This window comes from Geotrypetes seraphini, chromosome 5 (genome assembly GCF_902459505.1).
Source record: "Geotrypetes seraphini chromosome 5, aGeoSer1.1, whole genome shotgun sequence".
NCBI lineage: Eukaryota > Metazoa > Chordata > Amphibia > Gymnophiona > Dermophiidae > Geotrypetes > Geotrypetes seraphini.
In genome coordinates, this window is record NC_047088.1 from 92,970,503 (window position 1) to 92,990,739 (window position 20,237).

General features: G+C 39.8%; 1 protein-coding gene and 1 long non-coding RNA gene across 3 annotated transcripts in view; one reads left to right on the forward strand and one right to left on the reverse strand.

The window, feature by feature from the left end:
* Positions 1 to 20,237, reverse strand: part of ATP2A1 (ATPase sarcoplasmic/endoplasmic reticulum Ca2+ transporting 1) — a 114,339-nt gene that overhangs the window by 41,399 nt on the left and 52,703 nt on the right. For both annotated transcript variants that reach the window (XM_033944508.1, XM_033944509.1), the window contains exons 11-13: positions 14,959 to 15,061; positions 12,033 to 12,164; positions 744 to 869 (exon numbers count right to left, since the gene is read on the reverse strand). In XM_033944508.1, the coding sequence (XP_033800399.1) occupies positions 744 to 869; positions 12,033 to 12,164; positions 14,959 to 15,061 (361 nt within the window). The remainder of the gene's footprint in view (positions 1 to 743; positions 870 to 12,032; positions 12,165 to 14,958; positions 15,062 to 20,237) is intronic.
* LOC117360570 lies at positions 769 to 19,958 on the forward strand. The gene is made up of 2 exons (XR_004539452.1): positions 769 to 894; positions 19,661 to 19,958. It is a non-coding gene; the product is annotated as an uncharacterized LOC117360570 (long non-coding RNA).

The window sequence follows — 20,237 nt, forward strand, 5'->3', positions numbered from 1 at the left end:
TCTTGTATGGAACCACTTGTAACTCTGTTTAACTAATGTGAACCACCTAGAACTCATCTGGGTATGGCGGTATACAAAAATAAAGTTATTATTATTATAAAGTTATTGATGGTTCCTTTTGCTGATGGCGTTCTTGTTTAAAAGTGTGCACCATTTTTCTAAGCTTTTACATAGACAAGCAGTAAGCCAAATGACAGGAGTAAGTTATGATTATGAAGATATTCGATTGAATATAATTGTCAATATAGCCTTTGGTTAAAAATATGTGAATTCTAAGGATTGTTCTCTCTTCTTTGCTTTGAGGAAATAAATAATTGAAATATATATAAGCAGAGTGAAAGTGGTTTAATCACATCCCCTGATGAAGCCTTATAAAGCGAAATGGATAGCCTCCATCAGGAATAAGATAAGTGCTTTATATACTGCAACATTGTTATCCTGCTGTTTCATTTGATTGTTTGAAATTCAAGCACATTATAACGAGATTTTTAAGACTTATGAGGATGTTCATAGCCCCTTGTAAAGTGTCTTAAAAATCTGGGACATCAGGGCCTTTGAGGTCTATTTTCCTCATAGGTGAAGTTGATCATTGTTTATACTATATCTATTGATTTTTGCCATTTTATTGGAACAGTTTGCATATTAGTGTGTTTTCAATTTGCCATTTGGCATTTACAAAAAACACTGACTGCCACGGTGGTTTTTCAGCCTGTAAAACACGCTTTGTTGAAATTTGGACTGACCTTAACAAAGAGTTTATTTCCAACAGCAGCCCGAGAGCCTTTGGCTGGAGAGCAGTAGACAGACATGGACTTCCTGTCACGGGAGAACTCCAGGGTAAAATCCTTCTTCATTAGCTGTTTAATTACCTGCAGAAGACAGGAAAAGATCATGGTGAGAGAACATCTTTCTGCCCCAGTCGTCTACTCAGACTTGCTGGCCAGAACAATAGAAGCAGAGACTCTGACTGGGTTCATGTGCGGCTCTGTCCAGCTAAGTTTGTGCTCCCATTACTCTTTCTGATATATTGTGGAGGCAATTTTAGAAGGCTTAAGTGTCATCAAGTCGCTAGGACTTGAACATGGAGTCAATGGCACTTAACTAACTAACTACTTGTACATATAGTATATGCAGACTGTGTCTGAATTCAAAAGGGCCTGGGATAGGCACGTGGGATCTCTTGGAGAGAGAAAGAGATAATGGTTACTGTGGATGGGCAGACAAGATGGGCCATTTGGCCTTTATCTGCCATCATGTTTCTATGTTTTGGGCAGCCCTGTAAAGTATACAGTACATATATTCTGTATTTCCTACTAGTAATATATGTGTACAGCAAAGTTCCCCATTGCCATTTACAACTATTTTGAGTATCACATAACTCTTGGCTAGCTTCTCATTTGGACCAAGGGTATTGGAGGAGATGTGGTTACCTTTCTGGCATTCAAAGCCATTTCAAATTGCCCCCCAAAAATGAGGACAGCTACTTAATTGGTACCCCACTAATGTGCAAATTTTCAAATCTGCCCTTAATACATGTAAGTAACACAGCTTACATGCACAAATAATACATTTTAATGTATTTTTAATATTTATAGGAAATGATAAGAGACAGAAATTTCAAGTCTTACCCCTATTTCCCAAAAAGGATTTGCTAGAGAGAGAGAAAAAAAAAAATATATATATATATATATATTTTTTCTGACCCTGGTGTGGAGTGAGGGGTGGATCTCTCAACACCAAGAATACTCATGGGAAAGGGGGAAGAGGACACCTTCTTTTAACTTTGACATTTGAAATCTTGTTCACCATGATGCTGCTGGGGGTAGAAGCTGGTTCAATCCTAGCATTGCTCCTTGTGACCTTGGGCAAGTCACTTAACTCTCCATTGCCCAGGTATTGTAGTTAGATTGCAAGCCCACTGGGACAGATAGGAAAAATACTTAGAGAGCCTGAATGTAAACCATTTAGGATCTCCTTGGAGGTATCATAACAGTATATAAATACCTAAAACAAACAAATAAATAATAAATTGATTGTGAATTTATTTATGTAATGTTATTTTTATTATATGTTGTTTTACATTTATTAATGCCATTTTTATTCTGTTATTGTTTTTTTATGCTGTTTTAATCAACATTGTAAAACCATTCTGATTGGTGTTACCAGATATCAAATTCAATAAATAAATAAAATAAGTAACAAAGGCCCATATTCTATAAATGATGTCTTAACTTAGGCGCCTGCAGGTGCCCTACCAGTGCCTAAGCACAAAATGCCATTTAAAAGCGGTCTTAACAAAAATCAAGACACCTAACAAAAATAGCACCTACATCACACCTACGGAGACTTTGCAATGCCTATCGTCACTGTAGGTATGGCTAACACTGGAAGTGGCATTAGGTGTCATAAAGCTCCTCCGTAGGCGCGATTCACATGAAAGGTAGGCTCCGGAAATGTAGGTCTTGAAAACCCTGGCTTACGTTTCTGGTGCCTACCTTTCCCAAAGCCGCAATTCGATAAATGGTGCCGTCATGTGATTGACAATAATATTCATAATAATGGCCCCTCAGATACAGAACAAACTTCTGAATGAATTGAGATGAAAAGTTAACCATTTTTAATTCTGGAAACTTGTGAAAACCTGTAATTTAAAAATAGCTCCATTCATCATACCTTATCTAAAATACTACAGGTTTTAAAATCCAACACATGTGACCTATTCAAAGATATTATATATATATCCACCTCTGGGGTGGATTCCAGCAACTATACATTGAGATGCCTGATAATTTCTGAAGGGAGAAAAAAAAATGCATGATTACATTAACATTAAATCATTTATAACCTGCTTCTATCCTCAAAGGGTTCAAGGCAGCTCACAATCATAACCACAATTTAAAAATAACCTTACAAAATAGCAAGTATTAATCTTACTAATACTAAAACTATCCTGACAAACCTGTCAAAAATCCAATCTGATTTTAACAGAATAATAGATCAAATATTTCCCCAACAACTTCCAATATGCTTCCATCAAATTCACTTCAGCTCCATCTCATTGATCCATTATTCAAATAACCATGTTACTGCACAGGATAAAAACTGTGGAGCTGAAGATCAGAACATTAGGTTAGGGAATGGCATTAGAATAAGAGTACACACATAAATCAGGACAAAGATGTTTTCTAATGCACAATCCACAAAACTAAACACACTGCCACTACAGTGATGCTAAGACCACTGTGTGAACGCTTATAAATTACACATTATACATGGAGAAAAAAAGACCTCAATAACTTAGTTTATCCTAAGACAAGCAGGCAGCATATTCTCACAAAGAGTAGCAGAATTCCATGCTACCAATCCAGGTCAAGTAGTGGTTTGCCTCATATCTTTCTCAATAACAGACTATGGACTTTTCTTCCAGGAAATTGTCCAAACCTTTTTAAAACCAGCTATGCTATTCATTCTTATTCAAAGCCAAGAAGTTTGATCACGTAACACCCCTTCTCAATAAAGCGCACTGGCTTCCAGTTGCTTACTGGATAACATATAAACTATGTTTGCTCACATCCAAATCCCTTCTTTACAAAACTTCAGCTTTCATTTATAAGTTATTAATTCCATATACTTCCAATAGAACGTTAAGATCTATTGAACAGCATTTGCTGACGATTCCCTCTCTTAGAATTATTAATACTAGACGGCAATTGATTTTTTCTGTTACAGCCCTCCCAAACTTGGAACTCACTTCCTATTCACTTGAGGGAAGAACACAACTTAGAAAAATTCAAAAGTAAACTAAAAAGCTTTATTTTTAAAGACGCCTTTGAAAATTAGCAATTTAGTCTTCCAACCAATTTTATTTTTTCTCTCTAATTTTATTGAAGTAATTTTTAACTTCCCTTTCCTTATGTATCCCCCTTATATGTCTCTTTAACTTTCAAATAATTTGTAGTTCTTATCCCTCTCTTCCCTTATGTTCTTAGTTTTGTTAGTTTGTCAATAGTCTTGTTAGATCTGGTTTTTGTTATTCATTGTATTGTTCCCCATACTTTGTAATTTTATTATTATGTACATCGCTTAGAATTATGATTAAGCGATTAATCAAATCTCTATTAAACTTGAAACTTGACAACCTCTGGCAATGCGTTCCAGAGCTTAACTATTCTCTGAGTGAAAAAATATTTCCTCCTATTGGTTTTAAAAGTATTTCCCTGTAATTTCATTGTATGTCCCCTAGTATTTGTAATTTTTGACGGAGTGAAAAATCGATCAATATGTAACCATTCTACTCCATTCAGGATTTTGTAGACTTTAGTCATATCTCCCCTCAGCCATCTCTTTTCCAAGCTGAAGAGCCCTAACCTTTTTAGTCTTTCCTCATATGAGAGGAGTTCCATCCCCTTTATAATCTTGGTTGCTCTTCTTTGAACCTTTTCTAGTGCCGCTATATCTTTCTTGAGATAAGGAAACCAGAAATGAATGCAATACTCCAGGTGAGGTCACACCATGGAGCGATACAGAGACATTATAACATTCATAGTCTTGTTAACCATCCCTTTTAAAAATAATTCCTAGCATCTTGTTTGCTATTGGGCAGAAGGTTTCATTGTATTGTTTACAATGATACCCAGATCCTTTTCTTGGGCGCTAACCCCCAAGGTGGACCCTAACATCTGGTAACTGTGATTTGGGTTATTCTTCCCAATGTGCATCACTTTGCATTTGTCCACATTAAATTTCATCTGCCATTTGGACACCCAGTCTTCCAATTTTCTAAGATTTGCCTGCAATTTTTCACAATCTGCATGTGCTATAGCAACTTTGAATAGTATAGTGTCATCTGCAAATTTAATCACTTCACTCGTTATTCCAATTTCTAGATCATGTATAAATAAGTTAAATAGCACCGGTCCCAGTACAGATCCTTGCAGCACTCCACTGTTTACTCTCCTCCATTGAAAAAAAAATGACCGTTTAACCCTACCCTCTGTTTTCTATCCAATGACCAATTCCTAATCCACAAATGAACTTTGCCACCTATTCCATGACTCTTTAATTTTCTCAGGAGCCTCTCATGAGGAACTTTGTCAAAGCTTTCTGAAAATCTAGGTACACTACATCAACCAGCTCACCTTTATCCACATGTTTTTCACACCTTCAAAGAAGTCAAGCAAATTGGTGAGGCAAGATCTCCCTTGGCTGGACCCATGCTGACTCTTTCTCATTTTTTTTATATCTTTTTGAAGGTGCGGTTTTCAGAATTGTACACAATATTCTAAATGAGGTCTCACCAGAGTCTTATACAGGGGCATCAATACCTCCTTTTTCCTACTGGCCATACCTCTTTTTAAGCACCCTAGCATCATTCTAGCTTTTGCAGTCACCTTTTCAACCTGTTTGGCCACCTTAAGATCATCACATACAATCATACCCAAGTCCTGCTTTTCTGTCGTGCACATAAGTTCTTCAACCCCTAAACTGTACCGTTCCTTCGGGTTTTTGCAGCCCAAATGCATTTCTTAACATTAAATTTTAGCTGCCAAATTTCAGACCATTCTTCAAGTGTTGCTAGGTCTTTCTTCATGTTAGTCACTCCATCCGGGGTGCAAAAAGAGTGCATGTAAATAGCTTGGGTGCTGTATTAAACACGTTGCCAAACCTCTGGAAGTATGTCCTATTTAAAGCAATTTACAGGGGCACACTATCACATAAGCTACATTCTGAGACAGACAGGTAGTGTTAACTTTCAAAAGGTAATTTTTACCGGAATGAGGATGTTGAAAGCAAGAAGCTTTATGCTTGTTGTCACATACTGAGCAATGGCCACAAGTTTGATGATCACTTGGTTGAGATGTTCAAAACTCTCTTTAGATGTTTGACATAAAATATCACATAAATTCATATTCCATGAAAAGGCTAACACAAAATGTTTAGATTCCATACAAGGCAAGGTTTTCAATAATGGAAAATGTTTTATGAAAATTTTAGAAATTTGCCCAGATCTAAGTTATTGAGGTCTTTTTGCTCTATGTGTGGTGTGTAATTTATGAGTTCTTGCAGTGCTCTTAGCATCACTCTAGTGGCAGTACATATAGTTTTGTGAATTGTGCATTAGAATAAGAGACCATGGGTATGACATCTAGAACATTCTGATAAGTTGGAATATGAAGCAGAAAACTAGAATGCTAGAGGTATGTATGGTACATATTTTGGGATAGTAGAGGAAGAAGGAATATGGTGCAATTAGAGTAAGTTAGGACGTGCAGCAGGTTCACAAATCATTAGCCTCAGAAGGATTACCACCGCAGGCATCTGGGGCATTAATTCCAGGAGAACCATTACCATGGATTAGTCACTTGCTGTTTTGTTGCTGTTTTGTTAAGACTACTGCAGTATTCCAGAATGTCACCACCAATCGCATCGCTGTTCCACCTGTCTCCAGTCAGAGCTCCACCCTGTTAGGTGATGTACAATTTCACTGCCAATCACATCGCTGTCCCACCTGTCTCCAGCTGAAGCTCTATCCTGTTAGGCGACACACAATTTCATCACCAATCACCTGTCTCCTGCCAAAGCTCCACCTTGTTAGGTGACACACAGTTTTACTGCCAAATCGCTTCACTGTCCCACCTGTCTCTGGCTGAAGCACCATCCTGTTAGGCGATACATGTGAATGACGTCAGACCAGAAAAGTATTTTGTGCTCCAAAATAGTGGTGACTATTTCTTTACTTGCTGTTTTGTTAAGACTACTGACTGATGTATATCTGTGCTGTATTCCAGAATTTTACCACCAATCACATTACTGTCTCACCTGCCTTCGACCATAGCTCCACCCTGTTAGGTGACGCACATGAGCGACATCACACCGGAAAAGTATTTCTTACTCCACAATAGCAGCAATTATCTCTTTACTTGCTGTTTTGTTAAGACTCCTGACTGCTATATATCTGTACTGTATTCCGGAATTTCACCGCCAATCGCATTGCTGTCTCACCTGTCACAAGCCGAAACTCTACCCTGTTAGTCGATGCACATAGGTGGCATCCAACTGGAAAAGTATTTTATACTCCACAGTAACAGTGACTGTGCCAAAGATACACACCCAAGGAGCAGATCTCCTTGGGTGAGCTCCTTGAGGCGACAACCAGTGGCTCTCTTTTATAGGCAAGTCCCAAGCTATTTACTCATATTCCATACTCCTTATTTGTTCTCACTGACTGCCTTCTATAAGATTTTTTTTTATTCCTCCTGCTCAGCATGTCAGCCATTCCAGTATTTTGGGGGTATTGTCCAATACAATCCACCTTGCCTTCCTTGACAAAGATTTCTCATCTCCTGTTCCACTTTGGCACTTTCTGACTTTAATCATGCATCACCAACCCTTCTCCAAATGTACACTTTCCCAATTTCTCACTTTGCTTTCCCTATCCTTTCTATTCCTTAATTGTAGGATTCTCCGTTCCATGACTAAAATGTTATGCAGGCATCCTCACTCCTCCGTTTTTCTTACTGAGACCTGGCTCAGAGATGGGGAGGACACGATCCTTTTTCAATGCCTCTCTCCAAACTACCAGGCCTTCTCTGCTCCCCACTCCTCAGATAAAAGAGGAAAAGGTCTTGCTCTGATAGTTCCTACTGATCTTCCTAGCACTCAGATGCCCATATCTGCTCCTTTCCCTCTCAAAGCTATCCTATTTTGGCTTCTGTCAGCTTTGCTCAATCTGCTCCTAATATATTCACCGTCTCACTAAATACTCATGAACAAGATCTATTCTTAACATTCATTACTGATACCTTTCTCCAGTATTCTAATTTGCTTATCTTAGGGGACTTTAAAATCCATTTTTACAATCTTGTTAGACCTTTTGATGCTTGGTTTTCTTCCTTTAAGCAGGGGACATGCTTGACCTTATTCTAACTCACCTTCCCCCATGCTATTTCAGATATCATCTTTTGTGCTCTCCCTTGGAAATCTCCTTGTCTCCTTTGTTACTTCCTTCCCTTCAGTCATCAGTGGTGACATCAAACTCTCAGATTTCTCATTTTCAAGACTTAGCTCAACTCCACTTTTCACTCAACTACCTTCAGATTTTCTCTCTATGACTCTTCCCACCCAGGCTACAACATGGAACACTATGCTTAAAACCATTGCAACGGAATAGATCCTACTAAGGCAAACTAAGGTCAATGAACATAAGTAACCATAGTACACCAAAGACTGTTCAAATCATAGATGTCAACTTTGAGCAGCAGAACATAAATGGCGCAGAACCACATCCCCTTTAGAGTTAAAACTTTTCAATGTCTGTCATTCTCACTAACATTCCTTCCTAAAATCAACATGTAGAACCTATTATTAAAGTCCCAAATAAGCCTCATCATTTATTTTCATTTACTTTCACTTGTGAAAGCTATCTACAAGGTATTAACCATATTTCTTCTACATCACTCTCTACTCAAGATCTCGCTGATTTCTTTGTAACTTCTTTCCCCTCATCACCTCCAGCAGCCACAACTGCTAATTTACCCAGTCCTTCCCAAGAATCTGCAATCAATCCCACATTGTCCTGCACATTAGAGAATGACACGGTGGCGGTTTACCCGCGGCCACCGCATTTTAGCCGCGGGTCACCCGCCGAAACGGGGAACGAAAACTAGCAGTCGCTGCATCGACGGGGACAAGGCCATTCACCGCCCGTGGGACGGTGAATGGTCTTGTCCCCGCAGTGAGGCATGAAGGATCGCGCGGTCCCCGCAGCACACACCCGCCTGCCCAATCGATCCAAGTGTTTAGCCAGCTCTCTCCCTTCTCCTCACCTTAGTTTGTAGGTTTTCTTTTTCGGCGACCCGCACGCTATCAGAGAGCCGCGCACACGCTGCTGCTCAGTTTCGATCTTCTGCTCTGACGCAACCGGAAACAGGAAGTTGCAGCAGAGCAGAAGATTGAACACTGAGCAGCCGCGCATGCGCGGCTCTTTGGGAAATCGTGCATGTCGCCGAAAAACAAAACCTACAAACTAAGGTGAGGAGAAGGGAGAGAGCTGGCTAAACAGTAGGATTGATTGGGCAGGCGGGTGGTGGCTGCGGGGACCGTGCGATCGCTCGTGTTCCCGGCTCAAATTGGAAGGAGGGATGAAAGGGAAAAGGATTCTGGGCCAAGGAGATGAAGACGGAAAGAAAAACCCACAGCAGGAAAGAAAGGGAAGGAAAGGCAGGTGAGCCAGATGCTAGAAGCAAGGGGGGGAGGGGAAGAAAGAGGGAAAAAAGCTAGATGGGGTTGAAAAGAAGAGACACACTGGTATGGAAGAGGAAGATAGGGGAAATCTGGACACAGGAAGGTAACAGAAAGAGGGAAAATTATGTGCATGGGGCATAGGGACAGTGACATAAAGGGGACATGCCATGGGGATGGTATATGGACACAGGGGGGGGGGCAATGACAGATACATAGGGGAGATATTAGAAATGGAGAAAATAGGAGCACAGAAGCGAGATGGTTTGTGGGGATGGGACAGGGACCGAGCTTGCAGGCTCCAGTGGCTTGCACAAATTACATTGTAACTTGCCATGAAAATAAGAGGGAGGAAGGTAGATAGATAGGCCACGTGAGAGGAGCTGAAGGGTAGTAGAAAGGAACAGATGGTAAAGGAGGGAGGGAAGGGTGGTGGTGGAAAGGAATAGGACAGACATTGAAGGAGGGTGGAGAGGAACAGACCCCGAAGAGAAATGTGGAAGACAGAGTGGGAATAAGACAGATTCCAGACTATGGGGGAGCGGAGGGAAGAAGATGGGTGCTAGACCAATTGGAGGGGGGGGGTGAAGGGAGAGGCACAGTAACAGCAAGTGGAAGACGCAGAGAGAAGACACACAGTGGATGGAAGGAATTGAATGAGAAGATGTGGAAAGCAGAAACCAGACAACAAAGGTAGAAAAAAAAATTATATTTATTTATTTATTTTTTGCTTTAGGATAAAATAGTATATTAGTTGTGTTGATAAAAATTTATAAACAAAGCCCTGCCAGCTGAACATCTCTTTCTCTAGTTCAGCAGCAGGAACTTTGATTTATAAGAAAGGAATAAGCTAAATATTACAGTACTAAGGCTTATATGGATGCAACGGGGACGGGGCGGTGAATGGGATGGCAGTGGCGGTGACGGGGCGGTGAAAGGGATGGTGGTGACGGTGACGGGGCGGTGAAGGGAACGGCGGTGACGGGGCGGTGCAGAGGATGGTGGGCCGGTGACGGGGCGGTGACGGGGACAGATTTTTTCCCCGTGTCATTCTCTACTGCACATCTTTATGGATAAAATTTACAATATCATCTTTTACCGCTTTTGATAAACAACTTGGCAGTATCAAGAAAACTACTTGTTCCTTGGATCCCATTTCTTCACACTGGCTTCTAGAATCCAAGCAAGGATTATTTCCACTAGCCAGGGGACATGATTGTTAAAACATCTGACCTTGGGCTCCATTCCTGATGAGTAGAAGGAGGACATTATCCATTAAATATTGAAGAACCAGGTACTGGACAGTTCTCAGGCTTCTAATTATCATCCTATTTCTAATCTGCCATTTCTTTCTAAACCACTTGAATGGTTTGTTTTTCGCCAACTCTCACATGTGGAATCATCCAACTTTTTCTACCCTTTTCAGTCAGGCTTTCGGAAACACCATGGAGACCATTATTGTCTCTTTTTAAAATGTTTGCTATTCTGCTTTTGGTCATGGTAAGGCCACCCTACTCATGTCTTTAGATTTAACTTCAGCATTCGATGTAGTCAACCATTTACTTTTACTTTTCTGCATAATCTTCCTTGGTATTACAGGCACAGTCCTACATTGGTTTTCTTCTTTTCTTTCAAAAAGATCATTTAAGGTATCTTTATCCTTCACAACTTCTTCTCAATGCCCTTTAGTTTGCGGTGTCCCAAAATGTTCAGTTCTCTCTCCTCTACTTTTCAACATTTTTCTAAGTCCTGTGGCACTACTGATCCAAGTTAGATGTTACATCTATGCTTATGATATCCTTCTGGTTTCTACACGACCCTTTGAATCCTAACTTCCATACCATTGAGGGATATCTAGATAAGATAGTTGCCTGGCTATCAGCCAATCACTTGATTTTGAATCCTCAAATATCTTTAGCTTTATGGATCACAGGTATACTCTCTTTCCCTAATGCAGTCACTCAAGTATTCTACACATCTATCAAATTAGTAGACACTATGAGATATCTAGTCGACTTACTAGATAGTAGACTTCCTTTCCATTCTCAAATAGCTTCAGTAACCAGGTCTTGTTTTTATTCACTCTAGTTAATCGTTCAATCAGGCCATACATCGATGATTCTTGCTGTGCAACATGCTTTAGTCTCTTCAAAACTCAATTACTGTAATGTGATATATGCTTGCCTGCCCAAGATAGTTCTCAAAAAACTGCAAACAATACAATATATTACAATTTGTTTACATGTACATACCAATAGATCTAACCACGTTACTCCACTCTTAAAGGAAAAATATTAGCTTCCCATCAAAGAATGGATAGAGTACAGACTGATAACTCTGGCCTTCAAATCCTTGAATTCAGGATCTTCTTCATATCTGGCTTCCATTGTAGTCCTTCACGTTCACTCCAATCAGCAATTGCTCATCAATTAACCATCCCTTCAGTCCACTTAACCAAATTTATTTCTACTAGACATTCTGCCTTCTTTGCACTTGTACCTATTCTATGGAACTCCCTCCCATTGGACTTGCATTCAGAAAGTTCTTATTTGAAATTATGCTCCCTCTTTAAGACACATTTGTTCACCTAGGCATTCCGGTCTGACATGTGAGACTGCTTTTGTATGACAAAGTGAAACTGGAAATTTTTTTTTTTACTTTCTCTTCCGAATGAATAATGCCTTTTTCTGTCAACACTGTAGTGCCTTTCTTTGTATCCCTAATTTTATAAACCACCTTGATGATCTTGAGAGGCAGTATATAACTCACAATAAACATAAATATAAACTTACAGAGTTGCACGCGTTGGCTCGCTCCACCTTGGAGAGACTGCGCACTTCAGTGCTAAACACATTCATCTTTTCTACCAGGGTTGTCAGGGCAGTCTCAGTGGCTTCTCCAACCTTCTCAAAAACTCCTTTAGACTGCAGGGAGAATTGAAATGGTTAGAAAGTGGGGATAGGAGTGGTTGATATCCCTAACATGTCAGATAATGCTGAGCATCTGATAATATCAAAGAATATAAACCTCTTCCCTACCACAGAGGAGGACACTGGAGGTCACAGAATTTGTGAGATCATTGTACTCCTTGGATTAACATGGATGTGAACTGTCTATAAATGTCAAAATGTACAGCGCTGCATATGCCTTTCAGCGCTATATAAGTGATAAGTAGTAGTAGTATCTCTGATTCCTCAGAGTTCAAATTTTTCAGTTATATTCAGAATAAAGTATCTTACCATGATTAGGCCCTGCCAAGGAGTGTTTGTTTGCAGGTCAATATTCAGCTGGAACAGTCAGCTTTTTTTTTTTCTTTTTTTTTTTAACACCAGCTGCTGCAATAAATCCAGATATTCAACACTGAATATCCAGATTCAACAGTGACTGGTGCCACTATGTGGATAGTGACAATATTTAGCTCACTATCTAGAAAGCTAGGACAACCTTTTTACTGCCCTAACTGTATCCAGTTACATGGCAATTCTATAAGTGGGTGCCTCCTTTTCAACATCCTGATGACGTGCAGGAAGCAGAGGTGTAGCCAGACTTCTGATTTTGGGGGGCCCAAAGGTAGACTAAGAGGGCAATGTATTCCCTCCCCCACCCATGTGTTAAAAATAAGACCTTTGCTAGTGAGGTTAATGAAACCCCACCAGTCAAAGAAATTCCCTGTCAAGCCACTCCCCTCCTCCAAAAATCGATGGAGTACCTCCATTTGCCAATTCCAGGACTCCCCTCACATGCTTAGGTTGGTACCGCAATACAAGAAAGAGGGGAATGGCTTGGCAGGGAATTTCTTTGGCTGGCAAGGCTTTAGGCATTAGAACTGATGCCACAGGCAGGGAGTGCCTGTTTTAAAAGGCATCTGAGTGCCCAGATTCCTTTATAGCAGTGTCTCTCAAACTTTTTTTAGCTCCAGCACACTAAATGGAGTACATGTTTTTCATGGCACATTATAATTGAAATGATAAAATTTGCAAAACTAACAAAAAATTAAATTTGAAAATTATTTATTTAAAGTTCTTTACGCTATGTATGGGCAAATGCAACAACAGCGAAACAAAAGTAGATAGAATAGAATTGCTAATCAATGCAATAGATGTGCTTGTTTCTGAGTGCAAATTAACTTAAAACGTGGCTCGATAGTTGACAAGCAAACACACATTTCATCATCCACCACCTACAGTCGTTCTCTATTTTTTAAAATTTAATTTCTGTCAGAGCTGAAAATCCACTTTCACAAAGATAAGACGATCCAAATAGTAACAAAGCCTTGATTGCTTTGATGCTCAAGCTAGGATAACTACTGCATTAAAAATAAAATTACTTGCCATTAGTTTTCAAGGACCAATCACATCAAAGATTGATGCTTGTCTGGGCGGTTGTATCCTTACGCACACAGACGCTCATGACATACATATCATCTATTCTATACTCATGAAAGGAATTTTTTTAAATAAAGTAAAATTCTGGAATCTCTCATGGCACACCCAGAATCTCTTCAGGGCACACTGTAGCACACAGTTTGAGAGGCACTGCTTTATAGAATATAGGCATAAATTGTCATCAGTATGGCTAAAAGTTGTGCACCCACAGTTATACCAGCCTGTAAGTTAGATGCATAAGTGGGAGACACACTCATGTCCAACCTATGTTTCTCCCACATGTATGCCCCTCTTGTAGTTATATGCTATAGCACTTATGTAGGCCCTTATAAAGCAGCACTTAGGGCAGAGGTGGCAATCTTAGTCCTTGAAGGCCACAACCCAGTCAGGTTTTCAGGATTTCCTCAATGAATATGTGTGCGATCTGTTTGCATGCACTGCTTCCATCATATGCAAATAGATCTTGTGTATATTCATTGGGGAAATCCTGAAAACCTGAATGGATTGTGACCCTTAAGAAGCAAGGTTGCCCATTCCTGGCTTAGAGTGCTTACACATGTAAGTGTTGTATTTCCCTGCATTTACATGCACCAAATGTAAAGTTGGGCATCTATTGCCCTTCACATGGACTGAATATCACCAGTAACTGGATGATTTTGTGGACTGCCCAAGGGCTGCCCCGGCACAATCTGGATAGTGTAGGAGTAGTCTGTGATGATTTTCAGTGGCATTATCCAAATAATGGGTAATCAAAAAGGAGCAGATCATATATAATTGCAGACTTTATTCACTACTTTAGCTCCCAGGTGAGCCTCATTGCATGGAAGCCCAGGTCAGAGGTATCGTTTTTACCAGTGTGGTGAGGTTTGGACTTTTACGCCTACTGGTATTCCAGAATTTCATTGCCAATTGTATCCATGTCCTACCTGCCTCCGACCGAAGCTCTACCCTGTTAGGCGACACATCAGACTGAAGCAGCCTCTTTGTCGAAAGGTGGCCATGTCAGCGTGTATGTATAGAACTTAAGAGTTAAAGGGGGTGAATAAAGTGTGCAATTATATACTGTCTGCTCTTTTTGACTGCCCGTATTGTATCTTGCAAACTGTTTGCTCTGCTGTTTTTTGGGCCTACATTTTGCAAATAATGCCATAGAAAATCAAGGGATGGCCCCAGTCAGGGTTGTTTATCTGAGTTGTAGCGCCTGCTACCTGGACAAGTGGCTTTGAATTATGTGTTCTAGAGAGAGGGAACTTGTAACACCTACAGGTAGGGTGTTCAGTGTGGACTGGAGGAGGAATGAGGTTAGTGCTAATTCGATAGACACTGATTTTACCTCATTAAAGTCCAGGGAAGAATCATTGCAGAGAGCACAGATTGTAGCCAGTTCAACCAGAGCATCATAATGACCACACTTGACCTGTTTATCATTCTTCAAGCTGGAGACAAAGATAGGAAGATGGAAGGAGAAAGAGAGAAATAAATACTAAAAGAAATAGGTCAGCATAGGAGTCCTTCACAGCTTGAAGTAGAGATAAATATAAGAAAAGAGAATAGACATAAAAGTTAAAGAAGGTGAGAGATATTGTAATACAGAAATAGTTAAATAGCAAAGAAGCGGGGTGGATATAAATTAATTATTTTTTAAATTAACAAAACCTGAATTTTTTTAATTTAAGTCAGATTTTTTTTAAAATGCATTGTAGCTCAAAAGTTATTCATCATGAAATAAGGATTAGTTTTTAATTATGTAGCATAAACCTGAATATTCATGCAATGTTTACATTTTTTGGTAAATTAATTCCATTAATCCATTCACAATGTCACAGGCAATTTTTTCTATCTAGAAGATAGAATCACAGATGCTTGGTTTTGCATTTCTCAAAATTATGAATTTGTGTCTGCAGAGATAACATGCTTCTTCTTCATAGCAAAAATGTTATAGAATATACAGAGTTGAGAGTAAGACCTTAGCCCCATTGTTCCTTTGCAAATCATCTTCGTAAAGGACCTGGCTCAGGGGCTTCGAGGTAAAATTACATTATTCGCCAATGATGCCAAACTATGCAACATAGTTGGCAAAAGCACAGTGCCCGACTGTATGACGCAGGACCTACTCTTACTGGAACAATGGTCCATAACTTGGCAACTAAGTTTTAATGCCAAAAAGTGTAAGGTCATGCACCTTGGCAGCAGAAATCCATGCAGAAATTACACCCTAAATGGTGAGACCTTAGCAAGAACTGCAGCAGAACAAGACTTGGGAGTGATCATTAGTGAAGACATGAAGACTGCCAATCAAGTGGAGAAAGCTTCATCCAAGGCTAGACAAATGATGGGTTCTATCTGAAGAAGTTTCGTCAGCCGGAAGCCCGAAGTTATAATGCCGTTGTACAGATCCATGGTGAGACCTCATCTGGAATATTGTGTACAATTCTAGAGGCCGCATTATCAAAAAGATGTACTGAGAGTTGAGTCGGTTCAGCGAAAGGCCACTAGGATGGTTTCAGGACTCAAGGATCTCCCGTATGAGGAATGGCTGGGTAAATTGCAGCTATACTCACTCGAGGAACGCAGGGAGAGGGGAGACATGATTGAGACGTTCAAATATGTCACGGGCCGTACTGAGGTAGAAGAAAATATCTTTTTTCTTAAAGGACCTATGGCAACAAGAGTGCATCCGATGAAAATCAAGGGTGGGAGATTTCATAGCGACACCAGGAAGTATTTCTTCACCGAAAGAGTCGTTGATCATTGGAATGATCTTCCACTGCAGGTAATTAAAGCCAGCAGCGTGCTAGATTTTAAGAAAAAATGGGATAAGCATGTGGGATCACTCTAAGGAAGAAATTAGGGGGGTGGGTCATTAGAGTGGGCAGACTTGTTGGGCCGTGGCCCTTTTCTGCCATCATTTTCTATGTTTCTAATATACATAGAATTAATCCCTTACCTATTATGTGCTTAGGTTACATACCTACGCAAGGAGCTAAAGAGTGATATGGGAACCATTATCGTGGTAATGGGAAGCACTTTTGAAAATCCCTGGGAATGCCATGAGAATAGTAGACCATTCCATGGTAATGCCACAGGAATGGGAACTAGAGAATGACACGGTGACAAAATTCATCACCGTTCCCGTCCCCGCGGATAACCGCAGTAAACCATCTTCATGTCATTCTTTAAGGAGAGAGGGAAGAATCAGAGTATGAATGGCCACAACCACTGACCCGCAAGCTTTACTTTGAAGAATGCTGGTGTAGAAGGACTGAGGCTGAAATAGACAATTAAAAATAACATGGGATTATTTTCCGCGGTTATCCGCGGGGAAGGGAACGGTGATGAATTTTGTCACCGTGTCATTCTCTAATGGGAACCATTCCCATTGCATTTCTGTGGTAATGTGGAGACTGGGGGGAGGGGTACCACACTTATCTTCTTCACATGCTACCGGCAGCAGTTCCTACATGTTGCTGGCTGCTAACATGGAAGCCTTCCCTCTGATACAACATGTCAAAGGGAAGACTTCTGGGTTAGAGATTGCATGGGCTGGGGGGTTGGGAAGACAGGGAAGGGCAGATGCTCAAGGGCTGGGGAGATGGGAAAGGAGGAAGGACAGATACTGCATGGGATGGGAAGGGCAGATGCTACAGGGGCTGGGAGTTGGGAAAGGAGGGAAGGACTGAAGCTTATGAGCTGCCTTGTTAAGGGAGTTTAGGGCAGATGCTTGGGCTGGGAGTTGGGAAGGACAGGGAAGGACAGATGCTGCATGGGCTTGGGAAGAACAGATGCTGCCTGGGCTGGGGGGTTGGGAAGGCAAGGAAGGACAGATGCTTCATGGGCTGGGGGTTGGGAAGACAGGGAAGGACAGATGCTGCAAGGGCTGGGGATTTGGAAAGGGAAGGAAACAGTGATGCTGCACAGGGTAAGGGGTGGGAAGGGAGGCAAAGAAAGTTGTTGCATGGGGTAGGAAGTTGGAAGGGAGGGAAAGAGAGATGCTGATGGAGAAGAGAATAGAGAATGGTTGGACATAGGTGCATGGCATGGGAGGGAAAGAGAGATGGTACACATGGGAAAGGAAGAAAGAGGGAGAATTGTTGGATATGATGGTAGTAGAAAGGAGGGGGGAGAAATATCGAATGTTGTGGTAGGGAGGGAAGGGTGGGACTGATAGAAAGGAATGTAAGAGGGAAGGGTTTTTTGGACATGGTAGAAGAGAGAAAGGATGGAGTGATGCAGCATGGTGTTGGAGAGGGTTGATAGAAGGAGAAATGGGCATGTGGCTGGTGGGGAGGGGTAAAGATGCTGTACAGTGATCAGGGGGTGAAATGTTAGACTTGGCAGGAAAGGGGATAGAAGAGATGTGACCTGGATCACCCCCCTCCTCTTTTCTCACTCCCTTTTCATCAAGGGAGGGGATGAGAGAGAAAGATAGCGAATAGTAAGAGAGAGAGAGAGGGAGAGAGAAAGGGAGACATGTTGCATATGGGAATAGAGGCAAGAGAGAAAGAAATGCAGAAGACAGGAATAGAGAAAAAAGAAAAGCTGGAACTGACTTGATGGAAAAATAAATCTCCAGACAACAAAGGTAAAAAAAAATTATTTTGAATGTATTTAATTAAATACAGTACATTAGCTTTGGGAAATCTCTATAGCAGATGTGTTTCTATTATGTTTAACAAAAAATGACATGCATTTCTGCTTTTCTCCAGTGTTATTTGCTAAGTTTAGCTTTTTGTGCACATTTTATGAAAGTTTTTTGTGCTACTTCCTATAAGTATTCTTTTGTTTGTGCATTTCCTGAGGTATCAATTGTTTCTGCAAGACATTCCCTTCTTTTGTTGTTATATAAGTACATACAACAGGATCATTATGTACAGTACATTGGACAGAGGGAGTGCGCTAGATGTGGTATATTTCGATTTTAGCTTAAAACCTAATAAATAAACTGAGTACCCTTGGAATGGACCCCAAAGTGATGGACTGGGACAGGAACTGGTTGAGTGGATGGTGACCGAGGGCAGTAGTCAATGGAGATCGCTCTGAGGAAAGAGATTTTACTAGTGGTGTTCCTCAAGGTTTGGTACTTGGGCCTGCTATTTTTAAGTTTTATAAATGATATTGCTGAAGGGCTCTGATAAGATTTGCCTCTTTGTAGATGATATCAAAATCTGCAATAGACACTGCAAATGAACCCAAGATGAGAAGAAATTTAGAAGAACATGAAAATAATACCGAGCTAATAACATATGGTTGTAATGCCCATTTTTGTACTTCCTACCCAAAGTCTTTAGTGTCCCAGAAATAAAGACAAATGTTGAAATTGCTAAATACTTCTGTAACAATTATTTTGAAATAACAGCTCTGAAAAGAATATGTGAAACCAAATTAACGTTCCCACAAGATGTTAGATGGAACTCTGTATTGGACTTTTTTGAGCAGTATATCTAGAACAAAATTGAGTGAAAACAGATGGCACTGTTAATGGCCAAAATCTTCAACATTGGGCTTAAAAGAGATGTTGAAGATATGCTGAGAATCCTGAAACCCATTTTTGAAGCTTTAAACAAAATACAGAAAATAGCTGTTAATTACTGATGCTGTTGAAATTTGGAAGGAACTGAGTGAGCATTTAAAAACAGAACTGCACAATGACAAAATTAAGCTTATTTTCTTGCAAATATTGTCAATATCCAGTACCAGGGTCAAACCTGACTGAAGAAGAGGAATTAGCTGTGACATGGGTATCCAGGAATTGTCCATCTGTAATGCCAACTATAATAAATTTCAGAGCTAAGGGGGAACTATTCAAGAAATATATGTTTGCCGATAATGTTTTAAAAAAAGTTATACCAGTGAACTGGTGGAGGTCCCTAATTAAGCACTTGGATTTAGAGACTGTTGAAGTAATGATTTCACTTTTAACAGCAGTGGTTTCTTCTGGCATAGAAAGAATATTCTCTTCCTTTGGATTTATTCATTCCAAATTAAGAAATCGTTTAGGATACAATATAACAGGAAAGCTTGTTTTTCTTTTCCAGATTATGAACAAACAAGAAGTTGAGTGAGCTACTGAAGATGGCATTTTAAGTTTTTCATGTGTGGACCTGGCTGATAGTCTAAGTTTTTTTTTAAGATATTTTGTTTAACCACCTCAGTTAACATGGATGTTTAAGCAAATACAATACATGCTATAATGTTATATTGTTTTAGCTAAATAAAACTATTTAAATTGTTATTAAGGTAATGATTATTTTTCTCCTTTCAATAAAATACAGCTGAAAAGTTGGCCATATACTATATGAATGATTAACCTATTAAACAAGATAGTTCACATCACAATGATTTCATAATTATTTATCTATGTATTTCATATAATATAAACAAATCAGTAATTTTTTATATAACTGTAAAATTAATCTGAAAAGTTATTTTTTTAAAAATGAAACATTCATCTGGTTATAAATATTAAGTTTATACCAGCAAGAATGAGTCTTTCTGTAGAAAGCCATGATTTAAATGAAGTCTTTCTGACTAGTGATATAAATCAATTTTATTTAAATCAAATCCACCCTGTAAAAAAGGAAAATTATTTAAAGAAACAGTAAAAAAATAACT